General features: G+C 42.4%; 1 protein-coding gene across 1 annotated transcript in view; it reads right to left on the bottom strand.

The window, feature by feature from the left end:
• Positions 1-19,806, bottom strand: part of brinp2 (bone morphogenetic protein/retinoic acid inducible neural-specific 2) — a 343,506-nt gene that overhangs the window by 82,994 nt on the left and 240,706 nt on the right. The window contains exon 6 of the mRNA XM_049598763.1: positions 3,002-3,238. Within this exon, the coding sequence (XP_049454720.1) occupies positions 3,002-3,238 (237 nt within the window). The remainder of the gene's footprint in view (positions 1-3,001; positions 3,239-19,806) is intronic.

Genomic DNA, 19,806 nt, shown 5'->3' on the forward strand with positions numbered 1-19,806 from the left:
ACCTAGCCCAGCTAATCTCCATCTCTGGGGCATGGCCGACTCTCCAGCTTGTGCTCTGTGCTCCGGGAGAGGTTCACTTGAGCACATCCTCAGCAGCTGCCCGAAAGCACTGGGGGAAGGTCGCTATCACTGGCAGCACGACCAAGTGCTGAGGGCAGCTGCTGAAGCCATCTCCAGAGCCGTAGCCCACAACAACACCAACAAGCACCAGCAAGGCAAGAGGAACATCATCTTTGTCAGGGCTGGAGAGCAGCCTCAGTCACAACCCAAACCAGCAGCCGGCCTACTCACCTCAGCGTCTGACTGGGAGCTGAGAGTAGACTTGGGCAAGCAACTCAAGTTCCTGGACCACGTCACAACAGCATCCCTGAGGCCAGACATCATGCTTTCCTCTATCTCTGCAGGGCACGTTCTAATGATAGAACTGATAGTTCCAAGGGAGGACCGCATCGAGGAGGCGAACGAGCGAAAGCGGTCTAAGTACCAGGAGCTGGTGGAGCAATGCCAAGGAAGAGGCTGGAAGGCACGCTGTGAGCCCATAGAAGTGGGGTGCCGAGGCTTTGCTGGCCGCTCACTGTGCAAAGTTTTCACACTGCTTGGCATCACAGGGGCTGCGAAGAGGAAAGCCATAAAGAACACCATGGGGGCTGCAGATAGAGCCTCCAGATGGCTTTGGAGCAGGAGGAGCGATCAGTGGAAATACACTGCTGGGACACAAGCCAGGGCCTGAACAACCCTGGCTGGGTCACCTGAGTGAGGGCGTCTGATGTTGAAAGACCCGAAACGCCCAGTGATCTCAGGCACATCACTGAGGATGTGTCCCAGAGCATCCTAGGATGTATCTTTCATTCTTAATGTTTTATTGGGCAATAACTACTCCAGACTCTGCTCTAGTATAATTTTTGGGATAATCAGGGCAGGATTCAGGACAACTGCTTGGATTTCGGGGCACAGTCCCGAAATCATTTCGGGGCACAGTCCTGAAATCCAGGGCAGGATTCAGGACAACTGCTTGGATTTCGGGACTGTGCCCCGAAATCCAAGCAGTTGTCCTGAAGCCTGCCCTGATTGTCCCGAAAATTACACGGAGGTTGCCGGGGAGGTCAGATACTTGTATGCTAGGGCAGACAGCTTTTCATAGGCTCCTGAGTGAGCAGACCACCACTGCAGGGTACAGTCATCAATGCTGATGCTGGGCTCTGCTCTGTAGCGCTGCAGCTCTCCCACAACTCAAGCACAAAGAAGCCCAATCGTACGCCTACAGACGGATTTTATTAAAGGCAACTCTGTGGCATACAGAAACAGTAAAGTTAGAGATTAAAAATGAGATCAACGCGATCAGAAAACATAGGGCGTTAAATATGGCTGTAATTAATTATTTGCAATTAACACGATATTTAAATGTAGTGACAATTTCAGCAAATTTGACAAAAACATATTTTTTTTTATAAAAGTTACCTACTGTAGCAAATATCAACTATTGCTTTCATAAATATATATTTACCAATGTGTAATGCAATTCACATACAAATGGAAGCTTTCTCATAGGCTTAGAATGATTTCTCTATATATACACAGGCAGGGCGCGCTATGCTGGAGGCTGCCATCTTGCGTCGCCATATTTGAATACAGTGGCCGAAAGGGATATACGTGCTTCGCCTTTCACGTTTACCTAGAACTTGCCATCACTGGAGACGGTTAAGGTGAAGCTCAATCCGGGGCGCTTCTGCGTGAACCTGCTTTGTACTTTTATGATTCTGTCGCACTTTAAATGGAGTACCACACATATATTTTGCCCCGTAAGAGGGAAACCACGCCACCAAATAAAAGAAAAACATCAGATAAGCGAGGACAGGACAAAACGCGAGTGAATATCGGCATTGCTTATTCCAGGTGGAAAAACTCCTGAAGGAGAAGGATTTCACAAGGGATGTGGAGGTTGCCTGCTTTGTGCTAGACAGGTAATTCAATCTGATATTTTAAAATCATTTTGGCTTCATGTTTGCAACTACTTTTCCCTCTCGTCTAAGTTCGAGTGATGGCTACGTTTACGTGCTAACGTTATCCTAACCTTGGCTAACGTTATCCCAGAGCTACAGCTAAATGGTTAGCCTAGCCTACAGCCTAATCTGTTGATTCCTCTCGCACTGCTGCGAAGGCTGACCCTCTCTTCCTCCTCTTCCCTCTGGGTAGCCGAGAGACTACCTCTTCGCCTGGCCATTCCTGCACCGCCTCTACCCCCTCGCCCCCTTCCTCTCCCTGGTCTTCCTCCTCTCCCTGTGTCCTGTGGAAGAACACTCTGGAAACGCATATATTATAATCATACCAACCCATATTTGCCGCACTGTGCCGTGACTATCACATAAAACGTGTTATTTTAGCATTACTGTGCTAATGTTTGCTCGTGTTACCAAAACAGTTAGAAATAAAACACTCCTAACATATATCTCACAGATAACCTATATCTCACTGGTAAGCTATAACATATCGTAACATGGTTTAGATTCCTAAATAAATATTCACCTCGTCGCTAGATACTCCTGAAAAACTCGAAAAAAAACTCCACTGTCTGCACAAGGCTTTTTGTCCTACGAGGCCACCGTCACTTACCCGACGGGAGGGGTGAGTGAGCGAGCGCGAGTGAGTACTGCAATTTAGAATTTGACCGCTGATGTCACTGTTACTCACCATTTTTACACACTGAGGCTTTAAAGTTATCTATATAAATATTGGCAGGTTTACTTTGCCCATAACAGTTACGCCTACTCATACAATATGTGACTGCATAACATGTTAGCTGACATTATTCCAGGCCTTGAAGCTAAACTAAAACCACATTCAACACAACATACCAGCTCAAACTGCATTCCAGTTGTTTGCTGAAGCTTTTTTGCCTACCTTTGCCACTTACACAAAACCTCATTCCACACAACCATATTATAAGCAGTTTCCACCCCAAGGCCAGCCCAACAGGTTTCATATTAAGAATTCCAGCCCATACCTGATTCCATGAACTCTTGGTTGAAGTTGCTCCAGGCCTCTTTGCTCTTCTCCAGGTTCTCCTCCATGACCTTGATGTCAGCAAAGGGGCAGTTGCACTCTGGAAAGCGGGGAGAGCACCGGCACCAGCAGTCGTTGTTGCGGCAGAGCAGCTCGCCCTCCGAGTTGCATGCCACATAGCTGAGGGCTGCCTCCACAAAACGCCCACGCAGGAATTCTGGCAGGACATCTTGCAAGCCTGTGAAAAAAAAGGTCATTTTATTAACACTTTAGTCATTTTCAGAATAAAGTGTTTTTTTACAAGCTGGTTCCACATGAAAGCATGTGTTATTTTTGTAGGGCTGAAAGCGATGTTAGATTTTTTCAGCCCTTGAGCATGAAATAAAGAAATTTGTTTAAACCATTAAAGAACATTGTGAAAGCTAATTTTTAGCACGGCATTGGTAGTAAAACAATTTCTTACAGATTTGAAACATTAATTTTCAACACAACAGAGTGCTGAAAATTGTATTTCCTTCAAAAGCAACAGCCACTGTAGCCTTAGCAGCTTGGGATCACAGCTTTTGGATATAAATATTTTTGAAGAGATTTTTTTTTTTTTTTTTTCCAGAAATTGCAACTGTTTTTTTTTTTTCCTTTAATGGGGATCCATTTTTAAACATCTGACATGTTTTTTAATTATGTCTATGACACTAAAATGACAGCTCTAATTCAAGCTGTAATACCTCAGAACACAAGCTAACAAAATGCTCCTCTGCAGTACAGCCTATGTACCATCACTGAATATTGCACAGAGATACTGACACTAATAACACGTCTTATCATGGCTGAGGCCAATAAAAAATGACGTGCAAAGACAACAGCTCATCAGCTGGCTGTGTATATTGTGTGTGTGGGTGCTCACTTCACCAAATTTCAAATAGCTCTTTTTTCTCTGGTTGATTCACAGAGACCTCAACTATGCATGTGTGGTGGTTTTATCGCAAGGACAAGAAAATAGGTTGTTTTCTTCAGAGCAGCTCGACTTGTATCAATTTCAGTGGCAGCTCTTGCAGCAGGTACTGTGGATGCATATATAATAAGTTTAGAAGCCTGCCCAGGGGCATATTTTAGTAGTTTTGGAAGCTATCAGTAGCAACTGTCACCTGTTCTGCAGTCATCATAAACAACCTGCTGTTTCTACCTGCCATGTTCAGGTTGTTTCCCAGGGTTTCATTATTTCCTTTTCCCGCTGTGTAATTGAGATTCTCAAATCACCATCGGAACATTTCTTTTTACAATATGCAGAGATGCCATTTAGCTTTGTTCATCTTTTTTTGATTTTAAAGCCCACAGTACCTACTGTAATAGGTATAGGGATGAGTTGTTGAACCTTATTTTCATGATCAATGCGAATTTTTTTTTTTTTTTTTTTTTGGGAAAATTATACCGTGTGTACTGGTCACTCATACAGTTAGCTTGCTTTGTTAGCCCAGACCCACAACATAACAACAGGTCAACAATTCATTTTAGCACTGTAATTAGCTACCTATCTTCTCCAGTACAGTGCATTATCCAATCGTATATGACCAACTTAGCACCGTAAAAAGGATTAAAGGATTTTCTTAAAGGTATGACAACATGCTAAGTCACAACAGCTGACATATTCCTACAGAGGACTTACTGGTATCTTTTCATGACATTTCTGCAGACTTGCTGAGCTTAACAAACAACCCCAAGGCATATCTCTTAGGAGCAGGCCTTAATCACAGCAGACATTCTGACACAGAAGCAAAGCACAGGTGTAACCAATCAATCAAACGAGCTGCTTGGGTTTCAAGGTCCAGGTATTGTTTAAGCTCCCTGTCACACTGTCATGGCACACTTGAAAAGAACAGAGCCATTGTTAATATTGTCATTCACACCTGTGGTTTTCCTTCTCTGCCAAGTCAACAAGACTAGGTCAAAACCTTGTATATATATATATGGCTGGACCGTGGATGAAACACTAGAGGGCTTTTAATTTAAAACAAGATGAAGCGACATCCACTCAGTCATGGTCTTTAGCTAACAGCACTGGCCCCAGTGGAGCAGTCCAGTCAAAAAAAATAATGTTGCTTAAAAACATCTGAAAAAAGAGAACAATGCAGGCTCTATGGAGAGCCTAGGCTGTAGCCTATACAACTGTCCTAAACTGTTGTGGGCACGTATACTTGTGCAGTGGTATGTCAGGGTTGCTCTGCAATTTCACTGCCAAAACGCTAGTTGGTGTTTTGGCAGTTGGCTGTTGAGTTTCAATGCTACTGTGTTGAGTTTCTGTGACATGCAATTAAGTTTGAATAATTCAACTAATGTACATAAAACACATTTAAAACATAGATAAATGGCAACAACAATAAACAAAACTACAAAGCGCCACAGACAAAACAATTTTTTTTTTTTTTTTTGCTAGACACGTTTTCCCCAGAAATACAATATGCTGACTTTATTGGCATAAGCTAAAGACATTTTACATTGCATACATTAGCTTAGCAGCTAGCAGACTTTTCCCCTACTTGCATGACGCTGTAAACAACAGCAACATTTAACAAAGGTACTGTTACAAATATCAACTCCATTATAACTTATAGGTTTACAGATTGTCTTTTACTGGACATGTTTTCCCCACGTATAGCCTACAACATGCTAATGTTACTAGCGTAAGGCCATCGTATCAAGTAGCCTAACATTTACTGGACTTTCCTCAACCAGGATAAATCACACACTAGATTTCAAATGCTATTTTGTGGTTGGTGGTTTTGTGGTATTGAAGAAATCAACAGTTCACAGTTCAAAAAAATATACAGAAGATCTTCTTTACTGTGGAGTTACATTTCTGGAGGGTGCATGCATGGATGTATAAAGTCCTTGTGCGACTACTGGAGGCTGCGTAGCCACCAGCCACTACAGAAGCGTGTGATAGATTTGGAATGAATGAACAGCAGTCATAAACAGAATGGCTGTAGGCCTATACACCCCACAAGAATGTAATAGAAAACTATAATGGCAGGCAATAAACTGTAAGATTTGTAATGAAGGCCTACTAATTGAGGATCACAGTCACATAGTCAAACACAAATCAGTTCCCAAGCTGCGGGAAACGCTGTCTGTCTTCATGTCCTTTAACAGCAGGGTAACATCACCCTTTCAATTTCACTGCCTTTATTATTTAAATTATATTAAAAATAAAGTGATTTGCTAATTATGGTACCAAAGTTACATGACTGCACAGTCTATTAAACCAAATCAAAAGTTGATTTGTGATCTTTTAAAATGCAGTGTCATCCTTTAGAAAACAGCAGGCAGCATTCAGAGGCCTTGCCTTGTGATGTTCATGCTGCTTCCCTGAATCCGTCTGTTGGACCATGTCTGTCTCTCTGTCTGTCTGTCTAATAATCATCAATTTGTTGTGTCAAAAGCTTCCTCTCTCCTCACTTCACAATCTCAGTCTGGATGATTTTCAACTGCCAAGTCAAACCTGCTGTGCCCTGCTATGAATATTCATGTCTCTTCTTTGGTATTTACTTTTTCAATGGCTTGGAAAGAGATGTAATTAGTCACATTTTTCCTCTTCCATGCTTTGGCAGGTGCTTTGAGGTTTTTGCATGTGTGTGCGTGTGTGTACTAGTTGCAACTCTGGCAGGGGTTTCTTCAGTTTGGGAGACAGCTAAATAACACTCTTCCCATCACCAATCGCTTTTTGTTGCTCTGTCTTTCTACTTCTCCTTTTTCCTTTCTTTTAGTTACAATCACACTGTCACATCTGGAAAGAAGACATGGTAACTGTGCTGTGGACTGCTCCGGGTTTGTAAGGACTTTTAGTTCTTTTTGCTACAGTAATGGTAGCAGTAACAATAAAAGTTGTTTCCAAATAAACCTTGGTGTTAAGAGTTAGATTGTTTTGTTTTGAACTAAGTTTGAATATATAATCATATAGCCTACAGCTGCTTTAAAGTTTAAGAAATGGCAATAAGCATCACTGATTCTGTTCTGTTCCCTCCTCCTGAGTATGCCTTTAATTTTTCCTTAAGTTATGTTTTTATTGAAACTTTTCCCAAATTCATCTAACGTGGTAAATTTATATTAAAGGGATAGTTTGGGTTTTTGGACATGAAGTTGTGTGAAACACTGACCATCTGTAGCTCTGATGTGACGGTGTCACTACTGTCAACGAGCCTCCTGCTCTGAGAAATGGCCCGTAGCTTACTGGAGAAAAAGTAGTTCTGAAAAAGTATGCATGTGTTTTGTTAGACTATTTCAATAATTTTAAAACATCCCTGCATTACATCAGACCTTGCTATCAATTGGAACTATATTCTGGCCAGTATCACTCTGCCGTGCAGGCCCGCAAGACAGCACGGCAACAGAAATCAATAAGATGGTTCATCACCATGCCGTGCAGGTGCGCAGGATAGCAACGGCTAACGAAAACTTCAACAGCTGTTTCCAACAGAGAACCAGTAGGCTATTATTAGTGAGGAAGAAGATGTACTAGCCCTATATATAGCTACTACTACAGCGCAGACACCGGCTCAGGCTCACGACACACCCTGGTCAGCTGCTGTAGGTAAACAGAGGAATACCAAAATGGTGCAAACTTGTGATTTCCCCAGCTGTGGGAATAAAAACATCGCCGGCTCCCAATTCCATCGGTTTCCAGGTACAGATGTAACCCGTAAGCAACTTTGGCTTGTGTCAATTGGGATGAACCTCGCTACCAAGCCGGCGAGGGTGAAGAAACTGTGTCTATGTCAGGCTCACTTCAGCTGCCCACAGATCCCGACGGACAGAGAAAATGCAATTTCCGCACTGCTGTGCCCAAAGAGAGATATATTACCTAATACCAGTCTATATAACGATGTCTGTAGCTGATTGTCTGTAAAACAAAATGTTTGATATAACTAATAGCCTGTTGTGTTGTAGAGAGTACATTATACGCGGCCTTGTTTTACCGTAGGCATTTAGTTTATTATATTAGGCTAACTGCTAAATCCATGACATGAGTAATCAGTCACATAGAAATGTGAATTCATCTGTGATTACGACCAGTCTCTGCTTTGTTCTGGTGGTGGGTTAGCCAAAGTTGCCTACGGGTTACATCTGTAACAGGAAACCGATGGAATTGGGAGCCTGCAATGTTTTTATTCCCACAGCTGGGGAAATCACAAGTTCGCACCATTTTGGTATTCCTCTGTTTACTGGGGATGCACCGAAATGAAAATTTGTGGCTGAAGCCAAATAATATTAAACGCCTGGCCGAATACCGAGTACCGAATACCGAATATCGTTGTTTAGTTTTTCATTAGTTTTTGCAGATGAACTCCTCCAGATTAGTGTTGTCTTGGTACCGAAATTGGGACCCACTGTGCGATACCAATGAAAATATCATGGTTCTGAGTAGTATCACAATACCACAGCGAAAATGAGGCAGATGTGCCTTTTGTCATTTATAAAAAGATAAACCACTTTTCTATAATACATCAATGATATTTCAATGGAATAAATTACTTATTGACTTATTCGTACTTCAAAAACAGCATCAATAAGTGATGAACATGGGGGGGGATCAAAATAAAATAAATAAATAAAATAAGAATCAACCAGCCACCCTCCTCCCCTGACAAGTCCCTTCATAAGTAACGAACAGTCCCTAAAGTGCGGTGAGGTTTGTGGACCGTGAACGGCTCGTTTCTCCTCTGACACATCACGCACGGTCTGTGTTAGGCTGGCTCGGCTGTTCAGGTACTTCTGGGCAGTCCACACGCCAAGAAGAGGATATTATTGGAGCCGACTTCTCCTCGCCGGTAAGCCTGTGGCCGCCGTATTTGACAGGAATACATTACTGTCTGTGTCTGTGACCCCCGTTCAACCCACAATTGGTGGGATTCGCCTTTTGTTTCCGCTGAAATCTGTAGGCTGCTCACACAGCGTGCTGAATGATTTAAGCCTATTTTGCTCGCTCAAAACTATTTTTAGTCGCAAATGCGAGTGCCGTGACGGGCGGATCACCACACTGCTGACATTTTATTCCGCCCATCACGGCACGCTGTTTGATTGCATTATCAAAACCGCGCCGCTATTATTCGGCCTTGCTTTTCACTTATTCCACCGAATACCGAATTTGTGTTTTTTTGCAATATTCGGCCGAATATATTCGGTTACCAAATATTCGGTGCATCCCTACTGTTTACCTACAGCAGCTGACCAGAGTGTGTCGTGAGCCTGAGCCGGTGTTTGCGCTGTAGTAGTAGGTATATATAGGGCTAGTACATCTTCCTCCTCACTAATAATAGCCTACTGGTTCTCTGTTGGAAACAGCCGATGAAGTTTTCGTTAGCCGTTGCTATCCTGCGCACCTACACGGCGTGGTGATGAACTGTCTTATTGATTTCTGTTGCTGTGCTGTCTTGCGGGCCTGCACGGCGGAGTGATACTGGCCAGAATATAGTCCCAATTGATAGCAAGGTCTGACGTAATGTGGGGATGTTTTAAAATGATTGAAATAGTCTAACAAAACACATGCATACTTTTTTGTAGCTTAAACCCTTTTGGTTACGTGTCCCCCATACATCTTCAGAACTACTTTTTCTCCGGTAATCTACAGGCCATTTCTCAGAGCAGGAGGCTCGTTGACAGTAGTGACACTGTCACATCAGAGCTACAGATGGTCAGCGTTTCACACAACTTCATGTCCAAAAACCCAAACTATCCCCTTAATATATAAAGCATTGCAATTTTTTTCTTTTTTTGACTGGTGGCTTAAAGCATGTTGGGAAGCTTGGCTGCATTCTAAGTATTTACAGATACAGATGTGGGAAAGATGGTCCAAGCAAACGGCTTAACTGTAATGGATTAAAACGGATTAAATTGTTGTTCCATTGACAAAAGTAAGAGTCAGAGCAGTATTATTTAAGTAGTGAACAATGGCACTGTGATGGACGATAAAAACAGGCAGACTGTCTTCTGTGGCCGGTGAGGACACATTTCTTTGATTGTTAAGTCACTGGCTGTTTGCTGTCAGCAGAGGAAGTTTAATATTATTGTTTGGCACATATATTCAATATGCCATATGATTACTTTGAAACACTGTGTCATCAGTTACATGGTTGCCAGCTCTGACTCTCAGCTGCCAACCAACTAAACAATGTATACTGGTATACATATCATTTATTTGCAACATACAGGAGGAGCAATGCGGATTCTGTCCTGGCTGTGGAACAGTGGACCAGCTCTTTACTCTTGCAGGACTGCTGGCGGGGTTGTGGGAGTTTGCCCATCCAGTCTACATGTGTTTTGTGGACTTGGAGAAGGCTTACGACTGCATCCCAAGGGGAGTCCTATGGGGGTACTGCAGGATTGCAGGATTTTGGGGCACCGGGTTGCTGCTACAAGCCATCCTTTCCCTGTATGACCAAAGTGAGAGCTGCATTTGCATATTTGCCATGAAGTCAAACATGTTCTCCGTGGATGTTGGCCTCCACCAGGGTTTTCAAAGCTTCTGTTTGTGATATTTATGGACAGGATCTTGAGGCACAGGTGTCCACTTTGGGAACCTTAGAGTTGCATCTCTGCTTTTTGCAGATGATGTGGTTCTGTTGGCTTCATTACGGCACAGGCACTGGGTTGGTTTGAAGCTGAGTATGAAGTGGTCGGTATGAGAGTCAACACCTCCAAATCTAAGGCCATGGTTCACTGCTGGAAACCGGTGGACTGCCCCCTCTGGGTAGGGAGAGAGTTACTGCCTCAAGCAAAGGAGGTCAGTATCTTGAGGTCTTGTTCATGAGTGAGGGTAATATCGAGCGTGGGATTGAGTGGTGATTTGCATTGATAAGAGCACTGCACTAGACCATCATGGTGAAGAGTGAGCTATGCCTGAAGGCGAAGCTTTCAATTTACTGGTCCATCTATGTCCCAGCCCTCTGGGTAATGGCCAAAAGAATGAGATCGCGGATACAAGTGGCCAAAATGAGTTTCCTCCATGGGGCGACTGGGCTCTGCCTTGGAGATAGGGTAAGGAGCCCAGACATCGAAAGGGGTCAGTTCAGACATCTGATAAGGATTCCCCCTGGGTGTCTCCCGTGTTGCGGGCATGTCCCAATGGTGGGGTAGATCCAGGACATGCTGGAGGGATTACATATTTCATCTGGCCTGGGAACGCCTTGGGGTCCCTCAGGAGGAGCTGAAAAGCATTGCTGGAGAGAGGGATGCTGGGGTGCTTTGTTTGGCCTGCTGCCCCTGCGACCCGGTCCCAGATAAGCGGATGAAAATGGATGCATGGACAATAAAGTGCTTCAAATGAAAGTGAGAAGTTGTGAGAGTCTTCTGGAAAGTATCGTTCAACATTTCTTCTTCCTTTTGAATATTTCGGAACAGTTTTCTAGCCCCAGCCATTAGCATAGCAAACGTGTAGTCATATTAGAGTATTATGGGGGAGGAAATCTGTTCTGTGTATCCCAACACAACTTGTTATACTTTTAAAATACATAATAAAGTGGAAAGTGAAAATGAGGACAATTTATTCAACAGGCAGGGTGAAACACTTGTTGGTGACTCCTCTTCTCACCTTGCTGCTTTCCACCTTTGACACGTGTCTTTATTGCAGTGGGACATTATTATTCGGCAAAAAGCTCGCCCTGTTCATCATGCAACTCACATCTGCTGATCTCAAATAAAAAACACTTCAGTAAGGCACACAATGTGTCTAGGATGAATTTGAACCCTTTCTGGCATTTTATATCACTTGAAGCCACACAGCCTACAGCAATGCATCCTGTATGAATGCCGCTGACATGGAATTTCTTTTGCAGGCTTATTTTGGTTAAAAAGAGGCCTTTAACATGAGTCTGTCTAGATTGTCAGATACACATGAAATCTGAAAGGAGAAATAAATCAAAGCCTTTTACCAAGCAAGCAAGAACTTGGAACACTCTGACCACTACATATTTTTTAATGAATTCAGTGACATTTTTGGTTTCCTCAGCCCAAATACTGTGGCATGGAGCCATTCTGTAAACAGCCATTTCATTTTAAAATTCATTTTTCAGATGAATTTACAATGATTTACAAAGGTTTCGAAGGCCGATTTATCTTAGAATATGGAACTTAAATCAAAGGAGCACACTTCATTTTCTCAGAAAGCTTGATGTAGGAAATGCTGAATGACATATTGCATCAAGTTACAGAAACTAGTGGAATAAAGGCTTATGGATGTGACTTTGTACATCAATGCATGGCACAGATTCCTCACATAACACTGTTCCACTGATCAACAGCAGGGGACAGTATTACACCATTACATGTGTAGATGAGCCAGCAAAGGGAAGAAGAAGAATGCTAGCTAGCAAACACATAGATCTATAAAGACAACTGGATGCATCGTTGAAGGCAGGACCTCACATGCATAGTGTCCTCTACAGTTTAAAGATATTTGGAAGCCATTTTCAATCATTTAAGTTGTAGTATCATGTTCCAGCCAACAGGTGGTGGTCCCAAAGCCTTGGCTACAACCCAGAGCTATACAACTTTACCCTCTGCCTGTCCATTTTAGTAACTAGCCACTAATTACTGTGTAAATGAGTAGGTAGTTCTAGTTAGCCAAAATAAATGGTAGATTGATTTCACAGGATGGTTAGTAGTGAAATTAATTGTTTTACAGGGTTTGACACTCTTACCTTATCTTATTATCCTCTGATTTACAGATGACCTTTTCCCAATATAAGTCAATGGGAAAAAGGCTTTTTGGGGCCCATAACATTACATGACGGACCCTTTAGTCTTATTTGTAACACTGTCCACTGTAATACTATGTCAAATTGGCTTCAAAGTCCAGTGCCCTTCTTTGGGGCGTGAGCAAACATGCACTGTAAAAAGAAACAATTTGTTTTAACTTGAAAAATGCATGTTCGGGCTGCGTTAGAATTTTAAGTTGACAGAATTCACAAAAACAAGTTCAAATGCTACAAAATTACCTCAACTAGTCTCCTCAAATCTCCTCAATCTTGCAAATGTTTTAGGAAGAAGGGAGTGCATTTAAGATACTTGTGTGGCCTTAAAGATATACGCAATGCGATGCAAAATCTACAGGGTATCTTTAAATGAATAGTCCAACTATCTTTTACTCTTCCCAACATTTCTTATTCTGAACCACCTAACAGTGTATTAGATCAGATCCAGACTGCTTGTGTTTTCCATATGACATAGAGCTGGGACAGAGTGTAACTCAGAGTTTAACATGACATGGCAAACACAATGGTGGGTAAAGCTAAGCCAGTGCTCATAAACATAAGAAGTGTTGCACATATGGTGATTTAAGAAGGAGAAAACGGAAAATATTCTCCTTAAGTCACTCACTATTACGCCTCCAGGCTGCTATTGATTTATAGCCTATTTTAACTTGAATTATAATTAATCTAACATTGGTGTCATTTTATTAATTACGTACTGCTCTGTGGAGGCAGTATTAAGACATCCATTTAATCACTCTTGAATCAATCACTCATCCATCCTCCGCACTGTAACGGTTCTGAGCACAGAGATGTGAACTCGCAAGCAGGACTCAGAGGCAGAGCAGCTGAAAGCAATCAATCGTTTACTTGGTAAGAGTTCAAAGCGGAGTTCAGCGACAGGTAATCTGTCAGTGAGGGCAAAGTAAGCAGAGAGGGCTGTAGGGAAGTAGGGAACAGGTGTGCTGGTGGGTGAGGGGATCAGGAGATCATATAGAGCCAAGTGTCACAGTTTGGACAAAGTAACTGAGTTGAATTTGCTCTCAATAAAAAGGATGTTTCAGATTATGGCTGAAAAGCCTTGTTTTAAAGTGAGCCTTATAATTTGGACTTCTGGCTGGTACCTATAATAATACTAGAATTAACGTCTTACGGTTATATGCTTCTGTGAACTCATAAAGTTGCAGTTTTTACATCAATGTCTGTGAAAACATGGATGCTTCAGACACATTGTCACTCCAGTAGCAGAGAAGATACAAGCAGTTTCAAGGTGAGCACCCAAGATTAGTGTCACCAAGGCAGTATTTGACAGAATGTCTCCCCTTCTGTTTCGACGATATGACGGTGAGTAATGGACAGAACGTTATGATGTCACAGTGAAGTTGACCTTTGATCTTTTGAATATAAAATGTCATCACTTCATTATTTTATCCTATTAGACATTTGTGTGCAATTTTGTCAAAATTAGCATATGAATGAAATGAAAAAAAAATGTTTTGTGAGGTCACAGTGACCTTGACCTTTGACCATCAAATTTTTGTCAATTCATCCTTGACTCAAAGTGAATGTTTGTGCCAAATGTGTGAAATTCCCTCAAGGCATTCCTAAGATATTGTGTTCATGAGAATGGGACAGATGGACAACCCGGACATTATAATGCATCCGGCCACAGCTTTCACCGGTCCGGAGGCATAAAAAACTGTTGTTGTTTTTTTCTTTTCAGGCACCTGTTTCCAGTCCCCACCATGAATTTCAGGACCTGTCGGTGTCTCTTCTGATGGGGGCTTTTAGGGTCATTACCCATCAGGCTTTGCTCCCATGCAGCCACAGTTTTAGATTACCGCAGTAGACCAGAAATAACAGACCCATGGTTCCCTCTCTTTCTATGTCTCAATCTCCAGCAGAGACCACACTTCCCATTTTGGGCAATTTGAAGCTCTTAAGCCTCCCTTATGACCACCACCCCTCTGTTATCAGTGTGTGTCCCAGTGTGTGTGTTCACTTTCAGCCTTTTGCTTCAGTGAATGCTTGGTCCACTTCACTGGAATGCACTCTCTACAGTAGAGGAGATGGTGTTGGTACCCTCGATGTTTGCTCCTGCTCTTAGAGCCTCAGGCTTTGGCAGCGACTCAGCTTCAATATACGGTACAGTACATGGCACAGCCTGGCACAGACTTTTGCTGTATCACACACTTGCTCCATCTCTCTTTGTGCTTATCTCTATGCCTGCCTGTCTTTTTCTTTCTTTCTTTCCATCTGACTGTCACTTGGATTTTCTGCAGACTTGTTGGAAAGAATGAAATGCACCTTTTCTTCCACTGGGTTCCTGGGTAGTTTTGTGCTGTTTTGTGATAGTTTTGTGTTCTTTCACAGAGATTCAACTGTATGGTTGATGTATGCAAAACACATGGCAGTAAGGCTGGGGATAGATAAGGCCTGCTTGGAGGTGACTGAATTAGATCATATAGGCCTTTAAGTTAAAATGCATCCATAGCTCTGAGTACTTTTTCAAAGGATGAAGTTTCATCTGGCACTCTTCCGCTCTTTAAACAACCTTTACATTTGAGACCGCCATTTAGGGCTGTGATGTCAAAGGAGGCACCGATAAGGCATTTGGCAAGCGATTTATATGCCGTGTTATACAGTGACAGGTGGTGTACTGAGAATTTGTTTCAGTGACTGCCCAGAGTTAGGCCTGGGCAGAGGGAGGCACTTGACAGACCTCTCACCCTGCAGGAGCTCACAAGTGTCGTACAGCATCTGTCCCTAGGCCCTGCTACTGCTATTGATGGAATTCCAACAGAGTTCTAAAGGCGCGTTTGGGGTGCTGTGGGGGAGGATCTGTTAGAGGTTTTCCTGGAGTACCCTCCGAGAAGGCCACCAAGCAGCTGTCAGCAGGCAATGGTGTCATTTTTGACTTAAAAGGGGGGCCTGAGGTTTCATTTTGGTGCTTGCATTATAAAATCCTTTCTGATACACTGAGAAATGACTTTTGACTGTGTGATACATTGGAAACGAGCCTATGTTATGTTCTAGGGGCATTTATAATAGACTCTCAATCACTGGGATCCTGAACAGACTGGAAAGTTTGCTTGTTGTTAAAAAGGAAATTGACTGTGTGCCACACAATCTGTATGTGTTTTATATTATGAGCTTTTGAAGTTGGAGAGGGCCTAATTTTGTCGAGAAGAGTTTTGTATTCAGGGGATTGTGTAACGGAGTAGATCATTTGAGGAGAATCATCCTTTCAAAAGTTTGTGCAGGTTTATTGTGTAACCTTTACTTGACATGCAGAGTTCTTCATGTCAAATACATACTGAGGATATTATGATCATAAGTATATTGTTAATGATGAATAAGGGGTATGTGAAGCCTTGAGCAAGTCTGTATGGGAGTCCCTCATCAGTAAGGATGGGCAAGGGAAAATGTGAGAGGGTTGATTATGACGCTATGGACAGATTCAAGGGGTCTTACAGATGCTGGTTAAAAGAGAGGACAGGTGCTATGAAAGTACTTGGGGCTTTCCATGAGAGTGTGGACATAGAATAGGGAGGGAATAGGGAACAAGGTTACAGCCACGTTATCAAATGGCAGTGGTTGTTGCTTAAGTCCTTTGAGGATAGCATCCTGGCTACAAATAAAGTGACTGCCTCTACTCTCTAGCATCAGTTCTGTGTGCTGGAGACCCTGAAAGTACTCCTGGAAGTCTCAAAGGAGGACTTAAGTGGAAGTTTTGTACCTGCCAGTGAAGGAGAAAGGTCAAGGTCTGGGGGACTTACAAAGTGGGTTTTGTGCCTCCCAGCCACAAGTGGAACAAAGCTTATTGTTTCAGCTTGATGTCTGTGGATGGTCTATTTATCAGCCCAGTATCACTAGGAATTAATACGTATTGGACAATTATGCACCTTATAATTTAAGTCTAATGGAAGGCTCAGTGCCAGTGTAGGAAGTAGGATGCCCAAGAGGTTATTTCCTGGTCTCTACAGTGACACCAGTGTGAAAGTGCTTTAAGCCTGCATTCTTTTTAATGGACAGCAGGGGGCGAGTCGACTGGTTACAAATAGAAGTCCAGTAATGTAGAAATCTCTGAGAAAATAACCCTAGTTCTCCTTTGATTTATTACCTTAGTAAACATTTTCCTAATGAGTTGATGTTCTGAATCACTAGTTTCAAGTTCCCTTCAGTACAGCCTGATGTTCCTTTTGTTAATTATGGTCCCGTTTAGAATAAAATAGACCATACAACAGGATATGCTTTAGGGCATGGCTACCTTGGTACAAGTCACTACCACTAGCCTATCTCAGGTTCTCAGTCAGAGCTACCTGTCGCATCATGGTTTGGCCCTTCATTCACACTAGAAGTGGCCACTGAGTCAATGATTTTATCGTCAGGTGTGTGACACCGAAATCACTCATTAAGCAGCCATATTCAACGACTTCAGAATGAGAAAGGGCCAACAGGCTAGTGGCAGCATTCACCTCTTTTATACAGTCTATAAGTGTGCCCTATATGCAGCAATAAGTAAGGGTGAGAAGGTAGAATTCTTTGATGGGCATGTAGCGAACTTGACTTAAATGCAGGACAACAGTGTTTGCTGTTTTTAGTTTCCTAACCCTAACCCCCTCTTAACCATTTTTTTGCCCCAAAACCAGTCCTGCCCCAACCTTACCCATACCATAGCTGCACTGCCCAGATAACGTAGAATACTGATGTTTGCTAAAGGCGATATGTTTAGTTTTCCTGAAAGTAAGCTAGTTCTGCTGTCTGCATGTCTTTTACAAAATAGTGGGACCATACTACAGGTATCTTCATTAGGTATGGCAGAGAACATTTGTGTTCAACAGAGATATTTCTAACCATAAAAGTGAGTATTGATAAAAACTTCATTCATCCAAGTCATTTCACTCAGCCAGATCATGGTCGAGATGCTGGAGTGTTAATGACTGAGCAGGACCATAATTATACCTGTAGAGGCAAAACAATGGTGAAGCTTTATTTATTGGGTCATTTCAGCAAACAGATGCACACTGAGGCATATACCATAGGGTAAGGTTACAGAATATGTTCTGGGATAAGTAAAAAACTGTGCAGCATTTGCTCTGTGACTGTGAGTTTGAAGGGCTAGCTGTGGCCAGTTAAAGGCTGGTGTGAGAGGCAAGGCATTATGTTCTCGGGGAAAATGAACTGTGCATTTGTTGCAGGCCACATGTGGTTTGCTCGGACATGCTAATGGTCAGCATGAAAACAACCAAAAACAAGAGGCTATGTTTAGTAGCAGAGCCTGTTTTTAAGTAGAAATAGTTTAGGAATTTATTTTGTAGTTTCTGTAGGGGTTTAGGTGGAAGAGAATGTTTAGCCCAGTTTACAACCTGGGCCTTAGGTTCATAGTTTTAGCTACTGTATTATCAGTTGTAATAAACAACGTGATTATTACTTTATTATTACAAGAAGAAAGGCTACAGCTTACCTGATCCCATTTGCTGTGCTATCTTTCTATCCAATTGTCTTAGTTCCCATTACTCTCCCCCCACAAGCCCCTTTCTGCTTCCTTACTTCCTTCGCTCTCATTACAGGAACCACAGGAGGTCGATGAAGCAGTCTCACTCCTTGGGTTTTTTTCTTCCCAACATTTGCTGGCCTATGCCCATCATCAATCCCCATTCAACCCCATTCATCCCCGTGTGCTCAACCTCATTCAGTCTCACCCCTCAGCCCCTCTCATTCCTCATGTCATGGCCAGATTATCAAAACCACTTCATTTGAAGCTAACACTAAAAGTGAGTGCACTGAAAATGTTAAAACCAATGCCTCTGTGCACAGGAAAACTGTGTGCTGGTTAGTATGGGTAATCATTTTACTAACAAGTTCTATTGTGTCTCAAAATAAGTTTGACCAACCTGAGGGTAACAGAGTAACTTTTCAGTCTGACCGCTGTTGAATTTTTTTTTTTTTTAGCAATGCCACCACATGTGCAGATCTCAGCAAGTAATCAGTCGAGAACAAAGTTATCATTAATATTTATTGAGAACACTGCAGCTCTGAGCCAAACCCACTGTGGAAATATCAAATCAATCTCCCATACAAAATAATTTTAACAAGCTTTATTCAAGTGCTTGTGGATGCATTATTGGGTTGTGTTCAAGTATGAAATCTAAGGTAAATCTGAAGGTGAAGCATATATCTGGTTTTCTACGTAATCCCAACATGTCTGTTTACGGTTTACGTATGTTTTTTCATGTTTGAACCGGGTCAGCAGCAGCCAAGCTTGTTGTGGGTTTCAATATTTTCAATCATATGGATATTTTTCACATCATGTATCGTGATGTAATATTATTTCCATTCAAAATTCAGATTTACCTGCAGAAAATGTGTCAGGTGTTTATTCCTAACATTACGTGTCAGGCCCATGGGGATCTGGTCTGCCCACAGAGTTGTCTCAATCATTTCTCAATTATAAAGATGTGCACTTTGCATGTAAATAAGGTCCCTGGGTGCAAAGGAAGTCTCAAAACAGAGCATGTTTATCAAAAAACAAAAATTCAGAGGGAGGATCCCACCTGCAGAGGTCCATGCTAATGACTGAAATACATGGGGCACAATCAACTGAAGCTGCTACACCCTGGATCTTGGGGTCCAGGGCCCCTAAGGGGTCCTCAGAGTTATTGCAGGGGGCCTACCAAATTATTGTTCTGTTTTTTTCTTTTGATAACTAAATATCCATCTGAAAATACTCATTAACATAAATCCAATATATTTTGCCATCTGCACTAACTTATCTTTGTGAAAGAAGAGCTTCCTCCCTCACCTTCCTGCAAAGCAAATACAGGTTATGACTGCAACCTGAGGCTGATATGGCCTTCTGCCTGGCATCCTCTATCAGCCCAGTTTAATATGTGACACACTTTTATACAATATATGTAGCAGGGGGTCCTTGCTTTGTCTTTCTTTCAGCCAACGGGTCCTTGGCCTAAAAAACATTAAAGATCCCTGTGCTACAGTGTTAATTTTTTTCTCAACACACAGCGATATGCCCCTCCAAAAGGTAGGAACCACAAAGAACTCTGAA

This window comes from Epinephelus fuscoguttatus, linkage group LG15 (genome assembly GCF_011397635.1).
Source record: "Epinephelus fuscoguttatus linkage group LG15, E.fuscoguttatus.final_Chr_v1".
NCBI classification, from domain to species: domain Eukaryota; kingdom Metazoa; phylum Chordata; class Actinopteri; order Perciformes; family Serranidae; genus Epinephelus; species Epinephelus fuscoguttatus.